Source organism: Neophocaena asiaeorientalis, unplaced genomic scaffold, assembly GCF_003031525.2.
Source record: "Neophocaena asiaeorientalis asiaeorientalis breed wild unplaced genomic scaffold, Neophocaena_asiaeorientalis_V1.1 scaffold85, whole genome shotgun sequence".
In the NCBI taxonomy this organism is placed as follows: Eukaryota; Metazoa; Chordata; class Mammalia; order Artiodactyla; family Phocoenidae; genus Neophocaena; species Neophocaena asiaeorientalis.
Genome location: NW_020174301.1, coordinates 6,131,058 through 6,158,781, shown reverse-complemented (window position 1 = coordinate 6,158,781; position 27,724 = coordinate 6,131,058). Strand labels below are relative to the sequence as shown.

The following is a 27,724-nucleotide window of genomic DNA, read 5'->3' as shown; positions in this document are numbered from 1 at the left end:
TTCAAACCACCTCCTGGGAGTCCTGTGGACCCATTTAGCCTCCCAGCTCGTAAGGAGCTCTTAAGTTCTGCCAGTGCTTTACCTGAACTTGCTGCCCATCAGTTAGGGAGGTTGGCCCAACTTAGATGGGTTATGCTAATTTGCAAATAATTAGGTGAGTGAAAGGAGGTAAGTCACTCACTTTTCAGAAGGCCGTTAACTCTTTCCCTGAAAGCTCTTAAGCCTTCTGGTCTTAAGGAGTTAATGTAATTATAATCAACGTTTACCTTTTTATAGAATTCAACATTACTACTACTGGTGCTTGTTCCTCCACTGGACCTTTCATTAAGAATAAAGGCATATCAAAACTCGAAAAGGCCTTTGGTAGATATGGCACCATTTCACAGGAAAAGTAGGATCTGAGACTAAATCAGCTAACGGTGTAACACAGAATTTTTATGAAAACTTGAGTGTACTCCCACTGGATTTGCTAAGGGACTACTGGCCCTTTGAACTGGTCCCCAGAAAAATGTTTATGTGAGAAGAAGGAACTCCCAGGGCCCTTGACCCACATTTTCTTAGCATTTTGTCAGTTTGCTGATAAGGAGACATATTTTCTCAAGTTACTTAATTTCCCTTTTTGGATCTAGGGAGTTCCTTTCGGTTTGCCATTTCTGCCCTGGTGGCAGAACATATGCGGTACTGCCTTCTGGTAAGAAGTGGATTGTTATTAATTTTTTCTGGTTATATTTTGCAACCTGGCATAAATAAACATGAGGGAGGGGTAAAGTCCGTTCCTGCATGAGGGATCCAGAGACCCTGGCTGTGGTCCCTGCTCAGTGTTGACCTGAGACAAGTCTCTCCCCATCTCTGGCTCTTCAGGTTTCCTCTGCAAAATGTGGGATAGAACTAAGTGATTTCTAAGGCCATTTCTAAAGCTCCAAAAATTCTAAAATTCTCTTGACACTCAGGATTACCCGCCTATCCTTGTTAAATGCAGGAGGTAGCCTTCTGCTAATTTCCCCTAAACCTATGTTACGCAGGACTACTTAATTCATGACCAGTTAAAAGTAAAATGTTTTACTAATTGGCAGTTTTATATATAGACGATGGTGTCACTTGTCAAAAGAAATACGGGGGTGGGGGTGATTTAGCCTTTACATTTTATTCATACCCACAAAATTCTTATTTTGTTGTTTTGTGGCTTCAAGGGCAGCTTGCTTATTCCAAACGAATCTTGATCTTTCCCCTTTCGCTTCGTAAGTTGATTTGTTGAGTTGCTTACTTTTTCCTATTTTTCTCTTTGACCACAGTAATTATTTACCAGTCAATTCTAGAAATACCTGAAAGGGGTGGCACGTGGGGAGAAGAAAAAGAAAAGAAAAATGTGTTGGCCATGCTTTCAGTGCTGGTGGTCTCATTTTTCATGTCCATAAATTCTGACTTTTTATGTGAGTTTGTTTCTAATTGCTCTATCTTGAAAGTATTTGAGTGGGTTAACTTTTAGGGTATTTCATTCACTTCTGCAGCATGTCCTATTAGCCATGTTCACTATTCTTCAAGTTTGTTGTCTTTATTTTCTTCTTTGTTTCATTTACACATTCATCAATTTCTCTCAATTGACAATTGCACAGAGATAAACTTTAACATCTCAAATGAGAGAACGATGGCCACGCTACTTCACAGTGACACTGTCAGTAAAAGAAAAAGCTTGTGAGCCTGTGCTATCCCAAAAAGCACACGGCTAACCAAAAAACACCCCCGCATCCCTACAAAAAAGATATGGAAAGAGCACCATGGTGTGTAATTTTCTGGTTTTAAATTTTGGCTCTATCACTTATTTACTATGTAGGCAAGTAAGCTCCATGAATTAATTTTCCTCATCTGTGAAATAAAAGTGATAATATATACCTCATAGGGAAGTGATAATTCAAAGAATAGTAACGAGCATAGAATAGACTGTGTTAATGGTGTATGTTAATGGTAACAGCTACAAGAGCAATTGATACTTTTTATTTGCCAGGTGTATCTTGTGACGTTATTTGTCCTGTGTATAAGTAATATGTGGACATTTATTCCACAAGGTTCAATATTATTTTTCTGATCATAAAGGGTGGAGCTGAGCTGTGCTTTTTCAAATTTAAATAAAATCGTTTTGTAAAAATTATTATCCAAGAAAGTATTATTCTGAAAAATGCAAATCAAAGTCCAAATTATAAAAATAGAATAACTTTATGATAGGTTTAGTATATATTACATTGGAAATATAATTTGCTTTATTATTTTGTGTCATCTTTCACTAATATCCTGATTTTCATTGAACCTTAAATCTGAGCAAGTAAGTTTTATAGATATTTTTTATCAAAGGTTCAGTGTTGGGCTTGATTTTAGTCCTTAAGAAATGTAGCTTGACTCCCACATGAATCATGAAAACATAAAATCCATTCTATCAAAGAGTATGGGCCTGAAGTGAAATTTTACCTAGTACAGTTTACATTTGTGTAGTATATATCTACATATTTCCTACATATTTTTTTGGTGAAGAAGTTCTACCATTTAAGGATAATTAACTTTATTCATTAATTAAATACCTATCGAAGTACCAAGAACTTGTTAGCTACTAGGGATTCGGAGATAAACTAAGATATAACCACTGCCCTCAGGGAGCTTACTACCTGGGAAGAAAGTTAAGAAAAGTACACAGTGACTTTGATATATGTTAGAAAGCAGTAAAGAAGTGACCCAGCAAATTCTATAGGATGTCAAGGAGAATGAGGTCACATTTGTATGGAGGAAACTGAAAAGGTTTCATGGAAGAAGAAGTGGCATTTGAACTGGGCTTTGAGCACAGGCAGCTGAGAGGGAGAGGGCATTTCAGGAACAGGGAACAATAGTGAACGTGACAACAATACATATACACTCATGGAATCACAGGGAGACATACACACGCGGAGTTACAGGCATAACGGCAATCATAAAGACATTCTACCCAGTCATCTTCCTTACCTCACAGACGAGGAAACTGAGGGTTCAAGAGGTTAAAATAATTGTACAAGGACCCAAAACTAGCCAGAGGTGCTGTGCAGGTGGGCGCTGGCAAGGACTCTGTGTCTGCTAAACCTGAAAGAAGGTTGGAGAGAGGTCAGGGAGGACCTTACAGCCCAGAGTAGATGTCTGGACTTATTTCATCAGGCAATGAAAAGTCAGCAAAGGTCTATGAGGAAAGGAGCGGTATGATTCGAACTGTGCTTTCCTTTGGCAGAAGTCCAGGTGAGAGGCAACCAGGGCCTGAGCCAAAAATGGAGGGAGTAAGAATGGCAGAAGGAAGTCTGTTCTATCTGCTTCAGGGCTAAAATCTAAAGAGCTTCGTGGTTACTTGGAGGTCAAAGAGGAGAAAGGGAGAAGAAAAAAAGCTAACTCCAAAGTTTCAAACTTGAGCCACTCTGAAATGGACTTTACAAAAACAGTAAAGTCAGGGTAGAAGAGCTAGTCTGGGGAGTAGGGACGGTAATAGGAGAGAGGGGGAAGGAAGAGTGGCTTTATACTGAAACACTATCAAATCCAGTGTTGGCTGGAGACCCATGCAGTTGGGAGTTATCATCTGAAAAGCCTCCTAAATGAGCAAAGAGAGCATCACCCTAAAGGGAGAGAGTGGACAGGATGAGAAGCTGGCTAAGGACTAATCCTCAGAGAATGCCTATGGGAACTCAGAGGGCAGAAGAAGCAGGTAACGAACAGAGGGGAGGTGCTCTACATGCATTATCTCTAAGTAAATTCTAAGAAGGCACCTGTGATAGACTGAGGTAAAGAACACCAGAGGGAGTTTCTAGACGTTGGAGAGGCGTGATGGGGAGTATTCAACAAACACTACAGAGACGTGATGACAAGTGAGAACTGAGGAAAGGGCATTTTAATGACTACGTTTGCCATTTTGTTACTACTATGGAAAGATATTAAAGCTTAGCAATTGTACATCAGTGTTATTTCACCTCTTTCTCATAACACTGTCTACTCTTTATTCATAAAACAACATATTTTATAATTATGGGTTTATTTGCATGATTATTTGTTCATGTTTATCTCCACGTAGGCTCTAAAATCTATGGGGGCAGGAATTCTGTTTTGTTCACCACCATATATCCAGTGCCTGACATGTAGCAGATACTTTTAAATATTTCTAGAATGAATAAAGGTAACAAATGAAGATTCATAATAACTATATTTTGGATAGAAGATAAAATTAGCTCCTACTGTTGATTTTGCTTACTTTTAATATCAGGGTTGTTTTTTTTTAATTTGACACAAAGTCGTATTATTAACAATAATCTCAGACATTTGTTCTTATCTCTGTCATTTCCTGGGCTCTCTTTCCTAATTTTGTAGCTTGTTTTGCCATGAGTGCCCACTTTTTCTTTCTTTTTATGAAGACCCATATGTTGGATGTAAACAGTATTTGAATTTGCACTTAAAAGGTCACTAACATGACAGATTTTTATAATGAAGTTTTGATACAATTCAGTAGTTTTATTTCTTATTCCAGCCAACTCGAAAAAAGAGAGTGCTAAGATTAGATCAACAGGTGTGTTTCTACAAGTGTGAAGGTACTGTGGCAGAGTTATGGAAAGAAAACAGAGTCCTAAGGGACAGGAAACTCCAGAAGGTTCTGAAAAATGCAAATTAGCTTTAAAAAACTGGCTTCAGAGGCATGAGTACTGCACTGAGAGCCAGCAGACCTGGAGTCTGTTCCCAATTCATCTCTGAGACTGTAGAGACCCTCTACCTCTCATTGGTGCTATGAGATTTCTTTTACTTATTTCTAAAGTGGGGCAATGTGAACGATCTACATCTTCTAAACATGCTGAGAAGATTGAGAACTAACCTTTATTAATAAAATTATTAAGAATTTTTTAAAAATTTAAGGATCCAGGACTTCCTGGTGGTGCAGTGGTTAAGAATCCTCCTGCCAATGCAGGGGACATGTGTTCGAGCCCTGGTCCTGGAAGATTCCACATGCTGCGGAGCAACTAAGCCCGTGCGCCACAACTACTGAGCCTGCGCTCTACAGCCCGCAAGCCACAATTACTGAGCCTGCGTGCCACAACTACTGAAGCCCGCGCACCTAGAGCCTGTGCTCTGCAACAAGAAAAGCCACCCTGAACTGCAACAAAGAGTAGCCCCCACTCTCCCCAACTAGAGAAAGCCCGTGCGCAGCAACGAAGACCCAAAGCAGCCAAAAAATAAATAAATAAAATAAATTAATTTAAAAAAAGAAATGGACTAAAATTATTTAAAAAAATTAAGGATTGGTGCTAATTATTTTTATTCACTAACAAGCAATATACATAGGAATATAGCTTCTTAACTGGTCCTGAGCAGCTGGAAAGATAAGGTACTACTTAGAAACAAGTTATTTGCTCTTCCTACCCCAAACTGGTATGACTTAGCATAATCTATAGTAGAACTGTACAACAGGAGTAGAGTGAAATCCATCTTAGGATTTCCTAGCCCAATCCAGTCATTTTATACATGAGAAACTACGACCCAGAGATGAAAAGACTTGGCGACAGTTAGCTGGTGGCAGAGCTGGATCTACATCTTGGGACTTGGGACTCCAAGTCCATAACTCACACATACAAGCCGAAGTTCTTTTCCTATAACTACATGCCCCAAGTTGCTATTATACAACGGAGTCATACTTTCATTAGCAGATGTGTCATGGCACGTGCACCTTTGCATTTTACCAAATTTCTGGAGTTAAATCACTAGGAAAGGTAAATATATCCTTCTTGCCCCCTTAAGTCCAATGCTTAGCAGAACGCTCCAGGTCCTTCCTCTTTGATCTGAATGTAAAGCTTTTCCTGGAATATGGGCTATTCCGAGTACCCCTGTATCTTTATCCAGAGAAGCACAGCGATGAGGGAGAGTCTCACAGCCTGAGGATCTAGATGGCCCTGAATTTGAATTCTGGTTCACTCACTCACTGGCTATATTGGCCCTCGGACAAGTCATTTAATCTCTCTTGAGTTTCCAGATTTTTTTTTTAATCTGTAAAAGTGGGATAATAATAGCTACTTTTCAGGTTCATTAAGAGGGTTAAAAGAATTAGTGTATGTAAAGAACCTGCTTCAGTGCTCAGAATTACTAGTTCTTGTTTTCCTCTTTTCATTTGACTAAACCAAAGTTCTCTTTTTGTCATTATTATTACCCATGACACTGTGGGTAGACTATCATTTTTAAACATCGTACAATATTTCTAGATTTTTCAAAATAATCTGGTCATCCTGCCCAAACTTCTAAACCTAAAGAAAAAAGTTTCAAAATCTTAAGACTTTCCAGCAGTTTCTGTTTGTTTTGTTTTGTTTTTTTGCCAAACATAAGGCAAGATCAGGGCAAAGTTCTACATTTAGGTGAAGCACTTATCTCCCTTTTGGCGGTGGACATTTGGGCCACCGGATTTTTAATCCAGTGAGAAAAGTTAATCCGCTTCATATTACTAAGAATCCATAAATTATGAAATCCATAATCCTTCATCACAAAGTGACACAATCATGATCATTTTCAGTTTATGCTTTTGAAGAGCTCTATTTACTTTGTTCACATTTCATCTTAATGTGACTCTAAAATGCTTGGGGACCTTGCTGTCCAAGGTGACTGGAGACACGCAGCAGGGTTACTTGATATGCCCTGTTTGTACGAGGACGTCAGCCTTCCAACCACTTTGAGGCAGAAAAGAAGTGGCTGTGTACATATATCAACAGCAGAAATCCCACTTTAGCCCAAGACAGTCTGGCATTGCTGGCAGTGGTTGCTCACAGAAAATACAGGAATGAAGCAGCAGGCTTACAGGGCTGGGGAGCAGGGAACCTAATCAGCCCAGCTCCAGGAGTGCCAAAAAGCCTATTTAATATTTTTTGCTTTTACTCTCCTAAGCCACCTAGAGGGAGAATTGCTCATAAACATCTAAATTCATTACATGGAAAAAAAAAAAAAAGAGAAGAAGAAGAAGGGAAAGATTACTGCATGGGGTAATCTAAAGGATGAATCTGCAGTTTCTCTTTTGACCTCTGTTAAGATGAGAGCCATGGAAGGGAACTTCACACATTTTAGACAGACATTAAAGGGCCATGTCTAATTATTACTTGCTAAATATTACTGAAATATATGCTGGTAGAAAGAGAATAAAGTCCAAAGACAATGCCATATTTTGAATTAAAAAAAAAAAAAACCCACTACTTGCTACTTAAAAGATATGGCCAGAACTAGCCCCTGCTTGTTTCCAAATCACTTATTTGTTAGTGCTGGCGTTCAGGTTCTGAGAGAAAACCACCATGCTCATAGGATGCTTCCATCTTCTCCATACCCCCAAACTCATCCTTCTCTTAAATGCTTTTATTCATAGTAGTGAAGAGTGCATTATGAAAAGCATCACTCGACATTTAGGAAGCTACATTTCAAAAAAAGGACCTGATAAAAAAAATTAGAAACTGTGCAAAGTACTGCAAGAGAACTTCTAATCTAATAATTAATGCTTATTCCTCATTAAATAGATACACTCACATTAGGAGACATAAATAGCCCAAGAGCCAAGAGAAGACTCTGGGTGCCCTGTCCTTCACACAGTGGGGATGGGGTCAGGGGTCTGTCCATGAAGCTACTCCACTACCTCCTTCTTTTTTGTTTTTTTTTTTGCGGTACGCGGGCCTCTCACTGTTGTGGCCTCTCCCGTTGCAGAGCACAGGCTCCGGACGCGCAGGCTCAGCGGCCATGGCTCACGGGCCCAGCCGCTCCGCGGCACGTGGGATCCTCCCGGACCGAGGCACGAACCCGCGTCCCCCGCATCGGCAGGCGGACTCTCAACCACTGAGCCACCAGGGAAGCCCAGTACCTCCTTCTTAACTCCCCGAACCTCTAACCCTGCACCAACGCTGGAGGAGGCTCTTCAGCACATAAGGCTCCTAGCTGTGCAATTTGAGAATCAATGAATGGATTCTAGTTCAATTGCTCATTTTATTGTTGCTCACTGAGTCTCATAGACAGAAGTGGTTGCTCAAGGTCATGTTTCCCAGGTCTCCTATCATTATCATAATCATCAAGAACATTTATGAACTGCTTTCTAAACATAGGGCACTGTGATAAACATAGGCACACAGATGGACTTCCTGTAAAGATATGAGATAAGCCAAACTCTAGCAATGAGATAACCAATGTCAATATTTCCCTCCCGAGAACCAATATGGTTCCCAAACTATCACTGGAAGGCATTTCCTCTCAAATACTGGATGATACTATGTTAAGTTTTAATTGACTGGGTACACACCAAATATCTTGATGAAAAGTGAAAAAATAAGCCATTTCGTTTGTATACTGGTGTCAGCATTTGCCTTGTTTAGGGAAAACATAGATGTGAGCATTAGAAAATTCCTCTCTATAGGCACTGCCTTTACTTTCCCCCGGTAAAGTCAAGAGTTTTCAAAAGCTTTTATTGTTTCCCACATCTTACCATAAAGAATTTCAAACATACAGCAAAGTGGAAAGAATTTTAAAATGGACTCCAGTATTCCCATCACCTAGATTCTACCATTAACATTTGCTTTACTTGCTTTATGACATATCTGTCCATCTACTCATCCTACTATCCATCCATCAATAACATTATGTCCTTGATGCATTTCAAAGTAGACTGCAGACAGAAGACAATGCTTTACTTTGAAGGAGTAGAATCAATGACTCTTCCTCTTCCTACTCCTATAAAGTTAGCTAGAGAAATTTTATTAGTTTTTTTTAAACAAAGAACAAACTCATCCTGAATTATTCACACAGATATTCAACATAGTTCAATCTACAGTCACCGTAAAAAGTGTTGTGAATGAACTCAAGGTTTTGCCTACTTGTGTGAACCCTGGGGACATTTTCAGTACTCCTCCAAATGTTAGGCTTTGTGAAGACATAGGCTGTAGATTATAGGGAAATAAGCTCTCTGCTATAGATCATCAGGAAAAATTACCTGGAATGTTAGTAATAAGTATTTTTTGTTGTTGCTTTGCTCTTTAATATTTTTCCAATTATTCCTTGAATATAGAAATACAGAGATTTATATACACCAAGTCTCTCATTTATAAAGTGAGTTTTATAATACCTATGGTACAGGCTTGTCGTAAGGATCAAATGTGAAAAATAGGAAAATACTTTGTGAAGAGTAAAACACTATGCACGTCTAATTTACCATTACCATTAGTAACTGCAGTGCATCTGTAATAAAACACAGCTGAGGTAATGGTCCACACTGCTATTTGGCTTTTTCAAATCAGTCAAAAAGATTTCAAAGGTTAAAGGGACAGCGTATTGGCAGTCGCCTTCACTCTGCCCATCAGTACATCATCTTGTCAAGGATCTAGAAGAACCTTGGTGTGTATCACACAGACTTGCTTTCATTAGTAAAGTGTTTGTTTTGGAAACCATCCCAGCTTTGAAACAATACTTCCATTAGCTGGGCATAGTACCTACAATTATCCATCTTATCTGACCAGTGCCAAGCTATTCTATTTACTGCATCCCATTTACCTTGGTTGTTCTGAAAGGAGAAAAGCGAGGCATTGGCTCAACATATGAGAAGGTTTGTTTCATTGAATAAACATCTACAAATGAACTTTGGGTAGAAACTCCTGCAACAAGATATCATCAGGTACCATAAATGACAAGTCTAAAGGTGATGGAATTCCTCTGTCCCTGTATGGGAAAAATTCCGTTACATAAATATCTTAAAATTTATAAGGTATAAAGTAGTGTGGCTTCCATTTTTGTGTCTCGTTGGACACAAATCAAGAAAGTGAGGAGCAAGGTCAAAGCTAACTAGGGAACTAAGGAAAGAAAACTAAGCAGGGAGCTGAGTTTATCATCAACTACTGTTGAGAACCTGCCAGATCTCTGGCACGTTATTTTATCCTTAAGGGGAACTGAAGAGAAAGATTTGAAATCACCCTGACCCTCAGAAAGCATCCATTTCACTGAGAGTCCTTTAAAGAAAACAATCGGGAGAAAGAATAATCAGAAATTGTAAGCAGATGGAAGAGGATATGCACAAAGAGAGAAATAAGCATGGTTTGTGATTTAGTTACAAGTTATACTCAACACGGGGCATGTTTACAATGTGGACAACTGTCGAAGCAATGAGAAGATCTCTAAGAGGATACACAGAGTTACCTCGAATTCAAAATATACTTTTTATGCAGGAAAAGGAGAATCAGAGGAAAAGGCTGGCTGTGCTCAAGTGAAGAAGAGGGTCCCTGGGTCCATGAACCGCACCTATCCGGTGCTGACAGCAAGAACTTATCTTCAATATTCCAGGATGGTTGCAGCAAGCTTTTATCCTCTGATGCCGCAAAACATTCCAAACATGTAAGTTCCCTAATTAGATTCCATATTTATGAAACAAGCTTCTAATCGTATTTCTAATTTGGCATCCCATATGACACACATACTGGGAGAAAAGAAGCTGCCCAAAAGGGTCACTTTGCCCTGCTAGTGAGATTACTCATTGCAATGACAACAAATTGAAGTGTGTCCGTACATACATACGTGTGTTATGTTATACACAAATACACACATATATTCAACACGTATTTTTTAAGAGAAACACTTGCAAATCTGAATTTATAGCAAGGCAGATATCTAGATATTTGGGTAGAAGTTTGTATTCTAATAAAATGTTACCATGCTGTAAATCAGAACCTTGTAAATGTCTTTATTGTGCTATCTGGTAGCATTGTTTACTTCTTCTGTTCCGTCTGCATGTTTTGCTTAACTGCTGATGGTGCCTCATTCAACTTACCTGACTGCCCTGGGGGAGGGGCACCTGATGATCCTCGTGGTAGACAGAGAAACACAGTCAGAACTGCCGCTCTGTTCCCAGCACATGGTTCAATGGCTATTGGTTTGGGTGCTCCCTGAAAAAGAAAACCCATTCTAAATTTGCACAGTTTACATGACATTGCTATCTTACTTTTTTCCTACTATGCTTCAGGCAGCTAAAATGTTTATTCCTAGTAGTTGAAGGCACACCATTTCTCATTTTTTAATAGTTCAGTTGAATATTTTATTGCAGTAATATGCAGTTTTTTTGTAATGGTGGTCATTTACATTTAGAAGACATTTTCCTTGGGGCATTATATATTAGCACATATTTTTGCAATTTTTGAAAAGTACTCATCGCTTTGTTCTATTTTTATCTTGGTTTTTTTTTTTTCCCTAATAGATTTTATTTTTTAAAGAAGTCTTAGGTTTACAGCAAAATTAAGAGGAAGCTATGGAGATTTTCCATAAACCCACTGCCCCCATGCATGCACAGCCTCCCCCATCATTAACATCCCCCACCAGAGTAGCACTTGTGTACAAGCTGAGGAACCAACACTGACACATCTCTACCACCCGGAATACACAGTTTACATTAGAGTTCACTCCTGGTGTTGTACATTCTATGGGCTTGTCAAATGTATAATGACATGTATTTTTCATTATAGTATCATATAGAGTAGTTTTCCTGCCCTAAAAATCCTTTCTGTTCTGCCTATTCATCCCTCGTCCCACCCCCAACCCCTGGAAACCACTGATCTTTTGACTGTCCCCATAGTTTTGCTTTTTCCTGAATGTCATATAGTTGAAATCATATAGTATTTAGCTTTTTCCGGTTGAACTATTTCACTTAAAAATATGCATTTAATGTTCCTCCGTGTCTTTTTTTTAATTGGAGTATAATTGCTTTACGATGTTGTGTTAGTTTCTGCTGCACAATGAAGTGAATCAGCTCTATGTATACATATATCCCTTCCCTCCCTCGGACCCCCCTCCCCCTACCCCCATCCCACCCATCTAGGTCATCACAGAGCTCTGAGCTGAGCTCCCTGTGCTATACAGCAGGTTCCCACAAGCCATCTATTTTACACATGGTAATGTGTTTATGTCAAACCTAATCTCCCAATTCATCCCACCCTCCCCTTCCTCCCATGTCCACAAGTCCGTTCTCTACGTCTGTGTTTCTATTCCTGCCCTGCAAATAGGTTCATCTGTACTATCTTTTTACTGTCCCTGTAGTTTTGCCTTTTCCAGAATGTCATATAGTTGAAATCATATTGTACTCAGCTCTTTCAGGTTGACTTATTTCACTTAAAAATATGCATTTAATGTTCCTCCATGTCTTTTCATTGTTTGATAGCTCATTTATTTTTAGTGCTCCATAATATTCCGTTGTCTGGATGTACCACAGTTTAGTTATCCATTCAGCTACTGAAGGACATCTTGATTGCTTCCAAATTTTGGCAATGATGAATAAAGCTGCTATAAACATCCACGTACAAGTTTTTGCATGGACGTGAATTCTCAACTCCTTTGGGTAAATATTAAGGAGCATGATTGCTGCTGGATCATATGGTACCATGTGTCATTTTAACACGAAATCCTGGCACATTGTAGATGTGCAACAGGCCTACATTTGAATAAATGAATGCAATTTTTTAAGGATTTCTTTTGATGTGGACCATTTTTAAAGTCTTTTTTGAATTTGTTACAATGAAGCTGTTTTGGTGTTTTGGCCACGAGGTATGTGGGATCTTAGCTCCCTGACCAGGGATCAAACCCACACGCCCTGCATTGGAAGGCGAAGTCTTAACCACTGGACCGCCAGGGGAAGTCCCTGAATGCATTTTAGTATATTTGATATGTCATCTGTGAGCCACAAAGTTATGCAATTTCTGTTGCTTTTTCCCAGCTGTTTCCTCTCACCAATGATAACAGTTTATCTAATCAAATTATCACAATCCAAAATATTCCGTTGACATCTTTAAAAATTTTTTTTCCAGTTTTATTGAGCTATAATTGACATACAGCAAGGCACACCTTTAATATCATTTCAGTGAAATACATATGTAATAATCACCCACCAATGCATTTGTATAAATATATGACTTTAGAAATAAAGTAGAGTAAATGAATATACGATAATCATTATAACGGTAACGCTAATATGTTATTAAATACTATGGATTAGGTGTTCAAAATGCTTTACATATATTAACTTATTTAAATCTTACAACAACCCTGTAAGATGAGAACATGAAAGCAAGAAGTTAAAAAAACTTGCTCAAATTCACACAACTAGGAAGTAGCAGGGCTGGGATTTATACTCAGGTAGGCTGCTTCCTGAGTCCATGTTCTTAGCAACACAATGCAGTTTATCATATTGTGAATGTACAAAAAAATCATGCACCCACACACACAAACATAAACACACGTGCAAGCACATGTGTGTGAACATACACAATCCAGGCACACACATGTGAACAAAAACACACAGAGAATTAAGGTTTAAATACAACGTCACCTTTGAAACAATAGGAACATCATTTGGCTGAGGAATGGTGGTTTTGGCTATTTCACTCAAAAAGTGCAGGCGAGACATGGTTGACTTAAAGTAACATCTATACATAAAGGCAAAATTAAATGGAAGAGAAAATACCAGTACTTTAATTATTAGAACAAATGATTTGTTTAGTCTTTTTTTTTTTTTTACTGATGTTTGAATTTTTCAGAAGGAATACAGACATATGTAGTCATCCACCTAGAATATTTTAGAATATTGCCATTTCCAGAAAGTTTAATGAGGAATTAAAGATAAAATATGTTCCCTTTCATGTAAAACTTAGACTGAAATTTCTGGTGACAACGGATTTATGTTGTTACAAAGGATTTCTCCTTTATAGTAGCATAAATCTCATGTTTTAAAATTATCCTCATACAGATACATTTTGGGAATTTTGAATATAAAGGTAAAAGTAGCCGTGGTAGTAGAAGGGCATAAAAATCTTCCAAGAAAATGCCGTAAGCAATGTTGCAATACTTGTATCAAGTTACAAGGTCTATGGTTTTCCCCTTTAAAGCTTACATTTAATTTAACAGACTTATTTTTGAAAATGTTAAGCCAAAATCAGCATAAGTACATAGATATTCTCCAATGATGTAAATATTTAGAGAATAGGCTTGTCATATTCCAAGGCTAAAAGAAAAACACTATGAATGTTTTGAATCGTATTTCTAGGCTACTAAAATTTATCCTAATTTAATAAATGCAAAGTATATGTAAAGGTCAATTGGTTAAAATATACTAAAGGAAAATAAAATGAATTCAGGTTTAAATGATGGCGATATATTAGAAATACCCAAATCCCTTTTAATATACCTAAGAAATAATTTATCATTTCTACCATCAGGCAAGGTTTTCTTTGTTATTTTATTCGTAAGAGCTCAATGGCACTACTCAAAATATCCAAAGCCACGTTAAAATACTTGATTATAAAACTCAGAAAAGAAGAATTTCATGATTACAACAAAACAAAACAAAACAACACAAACAAAACAAAACCACCAGTTGAGAAACAGTGGTTCTTGGTTTACGAGATTTAGAAAAACAAGACACAATGTGAGAGTACATCTGCTGATGAATAGCTAACATTTATTAAGTGCTTACGATATGCCTTGTGCATACTGTGTGTTGTCAGGCTGCTTTTAACACTAGAAGAAAAGGTTTTAAACATCAAATGCTGATGCCAAAAGCACCAATTGAGAGAAAAATTAGTAAAAAATAACTAAGTTTCAAGTAGAAAATGGCTTAATTATTTAATACTTTAAACTGAAGAGAGTCAGCAATGGATAGAGTATAGTAAGATATGTTGACCGTGGGAAAGGAATTATGTTTGCATAAAAGCCACTTCTGTAAAATCTTCTTTAACATAATTCTCTCACTCTTAATTCTACTGCTATGGCATAGAAAACATTCAAAAATTTCATTATATTGATAAGCTATATGAAACGAGATTATAATCCTATTCTGAAATCAAACTGGCTTACAACTTTGTCTATTTTTAGCTATAAAATTTTCATAAAAGGATATTAGCAAAAATATGAATTATTCATTATGATAAAAATATTAGTGACTAGCACAGCTCTTTGACACTTCTGGCAGGAATTCATATAATTAAAAAAATTATTTCCAAAGACTGTGGCAAATATCACTTTCAATAAAGTATTTTAAATAAAAAAGAAAAACACTTCATAGCACTTGAATTTTGCAAGAGAAAATAGCAAAACCCCATGAATGATATTTCTGATACCTTGAGGTTTGTCAGTTGTTTAGCAATAAATACATAACCATGAATCAAAATCATTTCACAATGACATAACATGTTCACTGAACTGTGCAATTTGTCATGTATTTTCCATGGCTGCCTTTGAAAGAGATAAGGCATGGGTTTGTTTGCCCACAGCACTCAGCAAATGTGATTTACTTCTAGGCATTTTCATATTTGTTGTACCGAAAGAAGCTGGCATTAGACCGTGCCAGAAAATATCACTGACAGTTATGTAATTAGCAGTCCTTGTTCATTAAGCACACGGAGCTTTTACAAAAGACTCGTTTTGTTCACACTAGTGTTTTTCAACCTATTGTACTCATATCTTCAAGTTCTTGTTTTTTTGGAGCAACAATTCCATGTTAAACTCTTTCCATTTTTCAGCTATTAAAGACAAGCAAATTACCAGAGAAGCTCCTGGAATCATAAGGATTTTCAAGATTACAGTTCTTAAAACTCACAATAACATGTCCTAAAAAAGGGAGGCCACCATCTGAACCTGGGATCTAGCCTGGGAAACTGCTGCTATAAGAATCACTGGATGTGTTGAAGATACCAACAGGCAAAGCTGGCTACTTGCTCCTTCCTCCACTGGCCTTCTCAAAGAGTGAGTGAAGTAGTAGGTGGGTGACACTGGAAACTAACCCCAGCAGCTAAGGATTTAAGAGAATTATCTGATGTCCTTGGACTAGTCATTGCAATTTAAGTAGGGTTTTAGTTCAATGCTCTAGAACTCCAAAGATTAGAAGGATGTTACTTCCCTTCTCAAAAAACTTTCAGAACTATGGAAAAGAATCTGAAAAACAGTATATACATACACACACACACACACACACACACACATATAACTGAATCATTTTACTGTACACCTGAAACTTTTTAAATCAATTATACTTCATTAAAAAATAAAATGAAACAGAAAACAAAAGCAAAACTTTCAGTACTGCCTCAGTAGGGCTTGGGGCTTGCAAACTCAAATCTCTTCAAGGAACAGCTTACATTTCTTAAGTGCTTACAACATGCCTTATGCTATGCCAAATGCTTACATGGGTTTAATTCTACCACAAGAGGTAGGGGCTATTCCCATTTCATAACTTGTGAAACTGAAGCTCAGAGTTTAAATAACATAACTAAGGTTGCAGACCTAACAGGTGACCAAACCAGGATTTGGAAAACTATAGTCTATTTTCTGAGCTTGTATGCCTAACCGTTATGCATACTGTCTATAATAGGTAAGAAGACTGCCTTAACTTGTAGAATAAGACAACAAAAAGTGGTTGGTACCACAGTGAGCTGAAAAGTACAAGATTTATTTAAAACATTAAATCTCAAAAATTTTGCTGCCAAAAAAACATGCCTCTGTGTCAAAATGGGCTGAGAGCTGCCACTTTGTAAAATGGAGTCCAAGATGTCATTTCAGGGTTGCCAGCCTCTTGTGTCTCCCCACTCATCAAACTTTATCTTTTATTCTGCACAAGCTCCATGTTTTAGTCAATGTTAAGTGCTCACTCTTTAACGTCTGTGCCCAGGGTTTCCAGAATCTGTTCCTTCCTTCATTCATAATATTCCTACTGTCCAGGAGATCCTTCCTATAGGCCTCTAACTTTCCTAAAATTATATATCCCTCAAAGCCAACTCACCCATGAAGGTTTCACTGGTCTGAGGTATTTAGTCTCTCCCTCCTTAGTTCTTTAATTGTTACGGCCTTTTTCATTTTCCACCTTGAGTGACACTTGGGCAACTGCCCTGTCTTCCCACTGGAACAAGCTCCTTGAGGGCAGGTCCAGTTTCTTATTCATGACTATTGGCCCTGTACTTACTTCTTCTCTTTGAAAAGCCTAAGCATGGCACCTGTGTTACCTTTTGGGGACTGATGTTTCCCAGTCTTTTACTACAGGTAGTGATGTAATTGTTGTATTCGATTACAACATAGGAATCTATTAGATTCCTACTCTTCCAAGGCAGGTATCATATTGGATTCCTTTTTGCCTTACCTATAGCATCTAATGGAGTGCATTTTACACATGGTAAGTGAATCAGTAAATGAAAGAATAAATGCAATTGTCACATGGTGAGATAACTGGGAGGTATTACTCAGTTTCTACCCACTCATCAAACGTATGAGTGGGTAGAAACTGATTTAAATTAAATTATGGATATTAAAGGGATAAAATAAAACACTGAAAAATAATATCAGCCAACATTTATTGAGTACTTACTAGGAACCAGGAGCTGCGCTAAGCACTTTATATGCATTATTGTGTTATTTTCTATTTTATACAGATGAGGGAATTGAAATTCAGAGGTCAGATAATATTCTCTGGGTAACACAGATAGTAAGTGGCAGATCCAGGATTGGAACCCAGGTCTGTTTGATTCTAGTATCTTTATTCTTAACCACTATACAATACTGCTAAAAAGTATAGCTTAAGAAGCCAAGGAGTCTCTCATTCTCTCAGCTTGACTATGAATAGGAGGAATATAAAAATTATATGCGTATACTTGCCCCATTTCTGAGCAGGGTTCAGAACACTTGAGTCCTAGGACCAGTTCTGCCAGTATCTAGTTGTGTGATCCTGGGCATATTACTGAATCAGTTTTCCCAACTGGGAAATGAACAAGTAGGCTGGATGATTTTAGGATCTCTTCAACATTCTGTGACTATGATTTATGGACAACCTCCAGAATGTGTGACATAACAATATCTAACACTTAGTCTAAGTACAGTGAAATCTGAAATTTCCAATCCTTAGTAATTTTTTTCCTGTTCAAGTACTTTAAATGACACATCTAATTTTTAAAGCACATTATTATACCATATGATGAATACATCACATAATACTAAGTGGCCACCGCTGCATGCCAAAAAAGCAATTAGAAAATTGAACCAAGGAACTGAGGATTAATGTGGATATGTTATACCTGTCAGCAGTAATAAGTGTTTTGACAAGGACAGAATAAAGTCTGACAGTATACACAAATACGAATCTGATATATGAGTGAAATATTAAAAATGCAAACAACTGCACGTTAGTCACTCTGACGTTTCCCTATTAGAACACTTTTAATGCTATTCTTATCAGAATCCACTTATAATTAAAAATGAGCCTTTTCCAACAGCTTGCACAAGTTGGAATTTGCAGTGTAATGACTGTTTATATTGATATAAAATTTGGTTTTCAGTCACATTAGTAAAATAGAATTAATTTGCTGAACACTGAATTAAGTCAGCCTGATGATCTGGCTCACAGCTGATGAACTGTGTTGATTCTATAGGATCAGCAAATACCAAGACCCCAGATCTCAGAAACAGATTCTCTGATTTCGTTGTTTAGATTTGGGAAAAAAACCAAAAGTGAAAATCATATTCTCTCCTTATTTACCATCTGTATGAAATGATAAAGGGAGAAACACATCAGCTAGCTTTACTCGCTAGGAGAATAATTCATATTAATAAAAGAAATTAAGCTGATGGACACTCTCAAAACCAGGGTTAAACTGCATTAGAAGAAAATTCAAAGAGAACAAAGTATTACATGTGGGAACAGGTAAAGGAATAAAACCTAATATTTGCAGAATTAGTATGCTGCTCCTGCAGTTTCAAGGCGTTTCTATCGTAAACTTAATTTTCATATCGTACCAAGTATTTTTTCCTTTGTTGAAATGTCTCTACTTTCAATCTCTGCTCAAGATCTCTCACTACACACATATGCGCACACACGCGCGCGCACACACACACACACTCATATACACACATATTCAAGGTTTATATCTATAGTAAAATATATAGTTTAACTGAGTTTTGCTGTTATTTTAATTGTGTGGCATTGAGTTGGGGAGTGAAGAGGCTGGATTGTGACAGCAGTTATTTTGCCACCTATTTTTTCACAGGTATTTAGGTCCCAGAAGATTGAGGATATTATCTCTTTTTGAGATATTATATAATCATGCTCTGTCCCTGAGTTGGTCAATACAGATGCATGTTAATAGGGGACGACTTCGAACAGATTATCTTTAAAAGTTGATTCCTGATAGTATTTTTCAAAAATCTGAAATAGATTATCTATCAAATAATTGCCATAATTAGATTTTTTACAACCTGTAATTTTCTCCATAGCTCTGTGCAAAGAGCAACCTAACCATTATACTTCATACACTCACTTCAAAATTGGGACCGTCCTTTTTGACCTCAAAAGATACTGCTAAGTACGAGAGACAAATGTGCCTGCCAAATCAACTGACTTCCCATCTTGCTTCAGCCCACCCTGTGCTCTTGGTCATTTCATCCACCCAGGCTACTTGCCAATGTCTACCATTTCTGCAAGATCCAGCTCAAAACTCTCAGTCGGCAAGAAGCCACCCCAGGTCGTCCTAGGCCACTCCAGGACCTCCTCACTTTATTCTATCTCAATAATCAGGAGTAAGTTATTTTTCCTGTTGCGGCCATTGAGAGCAAGTGTAATGTAGTGATTAAGAGAACAACCTTTAGCAACCACTGCCTGGGTTCAAATCACTGTACCTCAAGTTTCTTAGCTGTAAAATGGAGCTAACACCTTCCTCATAGTGTTGTTATGAGGATTAAATGTTATATATTATGTACATATAGGATGTATATCATATACAGATATACATATAGAATATATGTATTTTATGTATCTGTATGTGTATATATATACACATACCCACATAGGTATATATATCACAGTACTTGGTAAAGGTCAGCTATTATTATTATTATGCTATTCTTCCCAGTTCCCATTTTGCTTTAGAATTATTTTCCGTTCCACTAAAGAATATGCTCAACTCAAAAGTAAGCTATTTGAAGGCAGGTACCATACTTTTAAAAGTTCTGTTAATGGTGTGTAATTAATTATTTAAGAAATTAAGCCTCCAAGGGAGAATTTAACTGACGGCTTATAGGGTGGGAAAAATCTGATCTCAATGCCAAGTTTTCTCATTTTTGTTCTCTGCTTTTATCAAGGAGTCTGATCCGATGGTGAACATTATGTGCTACACAGAGTAAACTTTTCCTGGCACCTGAGCTGTGCGATCGATAAATATCTCACGGATAAAGGAGTATTTGATTTTTCTTTTCCAAATTGTGCACAAGGTAAATCTCTGCACGTTGTGACAAAAAGTTATAACGAGAAGCTTCGTCTACAGCAGATAGATATAAGCCAGCAGGGAAGTCAGAAAATCAGGATCTTGGTATCACCCTCCATGTTGGTCCTTTCCAAAACACATTACGTCATAAATGCAAAATGTGACCTTAGCCATGCTGCTGATAGAGCAATTTAATTTAAAACGTAAATGTGTTAGGCCCCCTGCTGGCAACTGGCGGTAGAGCGCTACACAGGCGCAGTGCCGGCCCTGGTAAAGCTGCCTTCAGGGCAGTCAGGCTGAGGGCAACTGAGACGACGTCAGAGCTAAATGTGCTCACAGAGTTATGCACGGAGCCCTGGGGGTGGGAGTGGAAGGAGAGGGAGGGATGAGTCGTTCTCTTGGGGAAGGACGTTCCCTTGCTGAGGGTGACTAGGAGAATGAAGGATGGAGAGTTCTGGTAGCAGGAAAAGCATGGACCCAGAGGCATAAAGGCACACAGCTTGTTTAGGAAACTGCTAGAAGTTCATTGGGGATAGAGTCTCAGAAGTGTTGATTAGACAGGGATGAGAAGAGGTCAGAGAGGAGGCTGAGGTCCTCTGTGAAACAGGGCTCTCATCATCCCCTTCTCATTCTTCCTGGTCATGACTGAGATTATCAATACCTGCTTAGAAAGTTATAGATGCTCAGATGGAACCTGACAAGTGCAGCACACAGTGGGCCTCTGTGCAACCGTCACCAAGACATGCTGCAAATCATCCCAAATGGACATCAACAAACTTTTCTTTATCAGGAACTCACGGTGCTTTTTTATTAAACTATTGTTCAAATCTGTTATACCAAGTGAACATTAAATTAAAACATTTATTTCTGAAACTTCAATCATAAAAATAAATCAAGAAACTCTGTGAAAACTGTCAGCAGAAAAAATACAAGTGCAGACATGGCAATATTCTTAATGAGGAATCAAATGTTAATGGATCCAGCATAATAAATGACTTTCTGGTATGATTATTATGCCAATCACAGCCTATTATAAGTAACGAAAGCATGGACAAAACTCTGAATGAAAGATCTTATCTGACTGGTTACAAAAATATGTATATAATTAAAATACAGTAAAACCTACCTAGATGTCTAAGGGAATGAGTCATTCTGGATGACAGTTTTCCCAGAAAGTTGAACATTAACCCTATAAAGACTTTGCTATTTTAAGGTATATTTTTTAGTAAGTGTGAAATCTCTTTCAATACCCACTTCTCTGCTTCTCAACCAGACTCTAATATACTAAAGGTAATCTAGCATTGTCTCCATGTCCAGTGATCGCCCTTATGAATATCAACTTCTATAACATACTGAAGACACATGTAGTTTCAAATGCATGTATGAATATGTACATTATATGGATTAAAGACCTGAAACCATAAATCTCCTGAAAGAGAACACAGGTAGAGCACTCTTTGACATAAATCATAGCAATATTTTTTTTGGATCTGTCTCCTAAGGCAAAAGAAACAAAAGGAAAATAAATAAATGGGACCTAATTAAACTTACAAGCTTTTGCACAGCAAAGGAAACCACTGACAAAACGAAAAGACAGTCAACTGAATGGGAGAAAATATTTGCAAATGATATGACCAATAAGGGGTTAATATCCAAAAATATATAAACAGCTCATACAACTCAATATAAAAAAACCAATCTGAATAAAAAATGGGCAAAAGACCTGAGTAGACATTTTTCCAAAGAAGATATACAGATGGCCAATAGGCATATGAAAAAGTGTTCATCACTGATCATCAGAAAAATGCAAATCAAAACCACAATGAAATATCACTCCACACCTGTCAAAATGGCTATCATCAAAAAGTCTACAAATAACAAATGTTGGCAAGAATGTAAAGAAAAGGGAACCCTAGTACACTGTTAGTGGAATTGTAAATTGGTCCAGCCACTATGGAGAACAGTATGGAGGCTGCTCAAAAAGCTAAAAATAGAACTACCATATGATCCAGCCATTCTGCCGCTGGGTATATATCTGAAGAAAACAAAACACTAAGGTGAAACAGTACATGAACCCAAACGTTCACAGCAGCATTATTTACAATATCCAAGATATGGAAGCAACCTAAGTGTCCACCAACAGACGAATGGATAAAGAAGATGTGGTATATGTATACAACAAATATTACTCAGCCATAAAAAAGAATAAATTCTGCCATTTGCAACAATGTGAATGGATGTAGAGGGTGTTATGCTTAGTGAAATGAGTCAGACGGAGAAAGAAAAATACTCTATGTTATGGAATCTAAAAATTAAAACAAACAAATGTATATAACAAAACAGACTCACCAGATATAGAGAACAAACTAGTGGTTACCAGTGGGGAGTGGGAAGGGGGAGGGGCAAGATAGAGATTAAGAGATACAAACTACATGTATAAAACAGATAAGCCACAAGAATATATTGTACAGCACTGGGAAACATAGCCATTATTTTGTAATAACTTGAAATGGAGTATAATTTGTAAAAATATTAAATCTATGTTATATACCTGAAACTAAAATAATATTGAATATGTACATTATAGCTATAGCCCTAGGAGTTTCTTTTCTTCTCTTTCTAAGAAGTTACCAATGCAGAGCTTGCTTTTTGTTTGCCTCTTTATAGAAAGGCAAATTGCACAGCTGCCAGTGAGTTACATGGCCGCTTTTCTGTAAAACCCATCAATAATGCAAAAATTAAAGTGATCTTCTTCTCAAGGGGTTTTCACATCCTCCCCAGTATCTTTTTACCTGTTGCTATCAGTGTGCTGTGACCTGTCAGCATCATTCAAAGCAGTGACTACATCACCAATCCCATGGACCACAGACATCTCCTTGACAGTTTGTAACAATCCTCGTACGTCACTTGAACTTTGTGGGCACAGCAGTCTTTCTGATTTCAAGAATTTTGACCATAGTGTTTGCGAATAATCTTATCATAAAGTCTTGAAGTACTTCATCAGGCCCACATGACTTTACTAAATGTGAAGCAGACTTGGGTTCAAATCTTATGGGACCTTGGGCAAATTATTTAATTTTCCCTCAGCTTCGTCAATAGAAATTAGAGTTGATAACACCAATCCTGCAAGGTTTCTCTGAGGATTATAAAAGATAATATATGAATAAGGCACTTAACATAGTGCCTGACAAAAAGTAGATGTTTAAATTTTTATATTACGTCAGATCATTTGCAAATGCAATTTTTGTTAATTAAAACCAATCGAATATCAGCCATTTTTATCGGGTTCCACCTTAATACTTCCCTTCCCCTTTGTTTTGGTGATACATGGTAGGGCAGTAAAGGAGGTTTCTATATCCAGATCTCTTTTTTTATCTTTCCCTCCTGAGATTTTCACTGTCTAAGACTTGGTTCTGAGCAAGGGACCAGTATTACAAGTGTCTGTGCATTAAAGGTGGAACCAAGCTCCAAGTTTTTTAGAGATGATAATTGATCAATGAAAGTGGTGAGAAGTTCAGAGGGAAAATACCCATAAAAAAGATAAAGATTCCCTGAAACCTTTCTGCCTAAGCAGCAAAGAGAAAACTGTCTTACGGGCATATGTAGAAATGGTTCCTAAGTGTGCTTTTATGTGTCTCTGTGTAGCCTGGGAAGCCTCTTTGCCTACTAGCTCTCTCACCATTTTTTGCTAGATTAAAATTGCCTTAGTTTTATAATCAAGAGGGCTAAGAGGGAAAAAATGAGAGGAAAGTGGATAGTAGGCAGTAGATGCTTTTAGCAGGACCACCGGGTCCTCATGCAGTCATCGTGGTCATTCCCAGGGTCTCTGGAACTCACAGGGTAGGCTTGCTGCCCCACCTATGAACTGACATGTGTGGATCCCGTGTGACCAAACTAAATATATTTGCATTCCTTTTGGCTTTTTCCTCAAATGATTTGATTGTGTGAACTCAACTACCTCATCAGAGCTTGCTTTGGAATAAGAAGTATGTAAGAGTGAAAAAAACCTCTCTCCAAATCTGTTTTGTTTTTTCTCCCCAAAGCTCCTTTTTCAGTATAACTAAAAATTAATGGTCAGAGTCTGTGTAATGATCTTTCCTCCGGTTTTACTCCTGCTGCTTTACCAATTCCCTCTTGGTCCTACTAATTATCTAATTGAGTAAGCCTTTGAGGAGCCTTCTGTCACTGGGTGTGGCCCACTGCACACAACTGTCTCACTGTATTTTCTTCAAAAAGAACAGCAGGGTTAATTAAAAGATTCACAGCACAAATAAAGGTACCAACAGGGAAGCAAATCTCACTTGCTTCCTGACTTGGTCCCTGAAGTGGGCTGAATAGTATCCCCCAAAAGTTCATGCCTACACAGAACCTCAGAATGTGACTTTATTTGGAAATAGGGCCTTTGCAGATATAATTAGTTAAGACAAAGTCACCCTGGATTAGGGTGGGCCTGGTGTCCTTATACAAAGAGGGGAGGCCATATAGAGGTGACATAGAGAAGAAAATTCCATGTGGAGACAGAGGCAGAGATTGGAGTGATGTATCTACAAGGCAAGAAACGCCAAGGTTTGTTGGCAATTATCAGAAGCTAGGAGAGAGGCAGGGAACAAATTCTCCCTCAGGGCCTCCTGAAGGAACCAACCTTGCCAAAACCTTCATTTCAGACTTCTGGTCTCCACAACTGTGCGAGGATACATTTCTGTTGTATTAAGTCACCAAGTTTGTGGTAATTTGTTATGGCAGCCCCAGGAAATGAATACAGTCTCCCTAGTCACAATCTGACCCCTAATTGAATGGCCAGAGAGTACTGATTGGTTGCCACCCTTTCCCCCATTGTTTTGGAAATGATCCTGACGTATAATACTGAAACTATGACTAATACTAGTCCCTCAGGGCATTTCCTCTGTTTGAGGTCCTTTAAGCTACATTCATTTGAGAAATAAGCTACATAGCACACAGCATGGCAAATGTCAATGGGAAAATTCATTAGGTTATGGGAGTTTTGTGATCACCATAAAATTGATGACATTCATAAAATTGGAAATAGTGACAATAATTGTTCCTTAGAATGTAGACATAGTATACGTAGTATGTCAAGGTTTCCTAGGAAACAGACTCTGAGACTCCAAGATTTGTGTGCATGAAGTTTATTGAGAAGTACCCACAGGAGTAACATCTGCGGAGGGTTTTGGAGGCAGAGATGGGCAGAGGGAGAAATTAATCTGTGACGCATTTCCAACAGAGGCCTCTTGGGAGCAGAGGGTGGTCCTTTAGAGTTGTAGCAAAATGAGGCAAGAGGCCAAACCTTTTGAACCTCCCAGCGGGTGTAGGCTGTCGCCAGGGAGCTGGCATAACATTGGGTGAAGCAGCTTCTTTCAGCAGAGGGCAACTCAGCTGTGGGCTGTGAAATAGGAGGCTCAGTCCTGAAGGAGGATCTGGGCAACATATCCCAGCCCCACCACAGTATTCATAATTCAAATAAACAACTGTCCTTGTTAGTGAAGCAAGTGACTTGGGCCAGACCCATACAAGATACGTTATGGCATAGATAAGGTTATTGGACACGTACACTTTTGTTCCTTACAGGGTAGAGCTGCTGTATTGCCATCACTGATTTTCCCAGAAGAATGCTTGCTCTTCGGAGCCATGATTCCCCTCTTTAATTTTCCTACCTTGGCTAGCAACTCTGATAGTTACTCTTCTCTTCAAAAAAGGGCAAAAATTATGATCTCAGTGCTAATTCCATGGCTAGGTCAATAGTCTAAAAAACTGAGTAAGCATTGCTTACCCTTCACATTTATTTTGCAAATGACTCAATGTATCTTAGTCTTTGTTAAGTCATGAAGCTTCTAGAGGAAGAGGTCACCCTTATTTTGCCTGCAGGCACAGTGGAAGATGAGATAATTAATATCAGTGAAGTTTTATAAGGCATCAGAAGGAATGGCAGAGGAGATACCAATTTCTTCTTTTTGCCTGCTAAGTCATATTCTCTTCTGGTAAATGCAAATTTATATGACTTTTCTCCAACGATAAATAATGGCAACTACTATTCACTGAGCCCTTATTATTTATTGAGCACTCCCTTAGGCAGAGGGGGTAGGTGGAATAAAAAGCAATTACTGGGCACTGTGCTAAATACTAATATATGCTCTAAGTAGTAGCAAGATTTAAAAATTTTTCGAACGCAGAGCATATTTAAGTCATACTTGGTTGTTAAAAAAAACAACAAAACCACTGCTGTAAACAAACGAAACCCTTTGGGGAGAATGTTTCCATCAATATCCTTAAGATAAAGATTGGCTCCTATCACAGTAAGGCAAGATGATACACACCAGGGTAGAATACATAAACTTGAGGATGAATAAAAGATACTAGGGTGATATATGAGGTAACAAAACTGCAATACTACAATGCAGACATCCAACTGCAGAAAAAATGAGGATGATGCTTTCTTAATACCGATTCTGAACCTAACACTAGCTACGTCTCCTGTCAATCCCATTCTGTTCAATTCAAGGAGAAACTGGTCATATTACCTAACTTAATTAACAGACAGATTCATTTCTCAGGCTAAAAGAATAAAGAAGCTGATATTTTGGTCTGGTTCTAAACAACAGAGAACTTAACAGGAATGATAAGAACTTTTAAGAGTGTGACCATGCTCTTTTAGAATTTAAATACTGGGCAAAAGCATCATCCCACAGATACTTTTTAAGCACATACTTTGAGTAGGACTGTTCCAGGCATCAGGCACAGAGCACTGAGCAAGACAGACAGGATCTTCCCCTTCACAAAAAGAATCTAAAATATGGCTCAAGACACAGGAAGGTTTAAAATGTCATTTAAAACACGATAAAAAGGATTTAAAAAGGAATTTTGTGTTTCTAATGGATGGCAGTAAGGTAAGCTAGAGTATACAACCTCAGACTCAACAGGGGGAGCGAGTTCTACGAGTGCACCAAGGATGTAGGGATCGAGGGATGGGATAGACAGCTGGCTCCTGAGAGTAAAGTAACAGCAAATATTTTAACTCTAGGTAGAAAAATGGTCAGTTACAGGCAAGTCCATTCTGGTGTACGAGTGAAGTGCCCCAGAGGTTGGGCAGGGCACAGCCACGGGGAATCACTCCATGAGAAGTATTTGCTCCCTAGCATCCCTCACAGAGAACATCCAGATATTAAATACAGCTGGTGAAGGTCACTGCTGCTTATAAGAGAGACCTTTTCACTACAACTTTCAAAGACAATACACTGGGCTTCCCTGGTGGCGCAGTGGTTGAGAGTCCGCCTACCGATGCAGGAGACACGGGTTCGTACCCCGGTCCGGGAAGATCCCACATGCCGCGGAGCGGCTGGGCCCGTGAGCCATGGTCGCGCTGAGCCTGTGCGTCCGGAGCCTGTGCTCCGCAACGGGAGAGGCCACAACAGCGAGAGGCCCGCGTACCACAAAAAAAAAAAAAAAAAAAA

General features: G+C 38.2%; 1 protein-coding gene across 1 annotated transcript in view; it reads right to left on the bottom strand.

Moving 5' to 3' along the window:
• Nucleotides 1-27,724, bottom strand: part of ATRNL1 (attractin like 1) — a 675,777-nt gene that overhangs the window by 102,036 nt on the left and 546,017 nt on the right. The window contains exon 28 of the mRNA XM_024756087.1: nucleotides 10,808-10,922. Within this exon, the coding sequence (XP_024611855.1) occupies nucleotides 10,808-10,922 (115 nt within the window). The remainder of the gene's footprint in view (nucleotides 1-10,807; nucleotides 10,923-27,724) is intronic.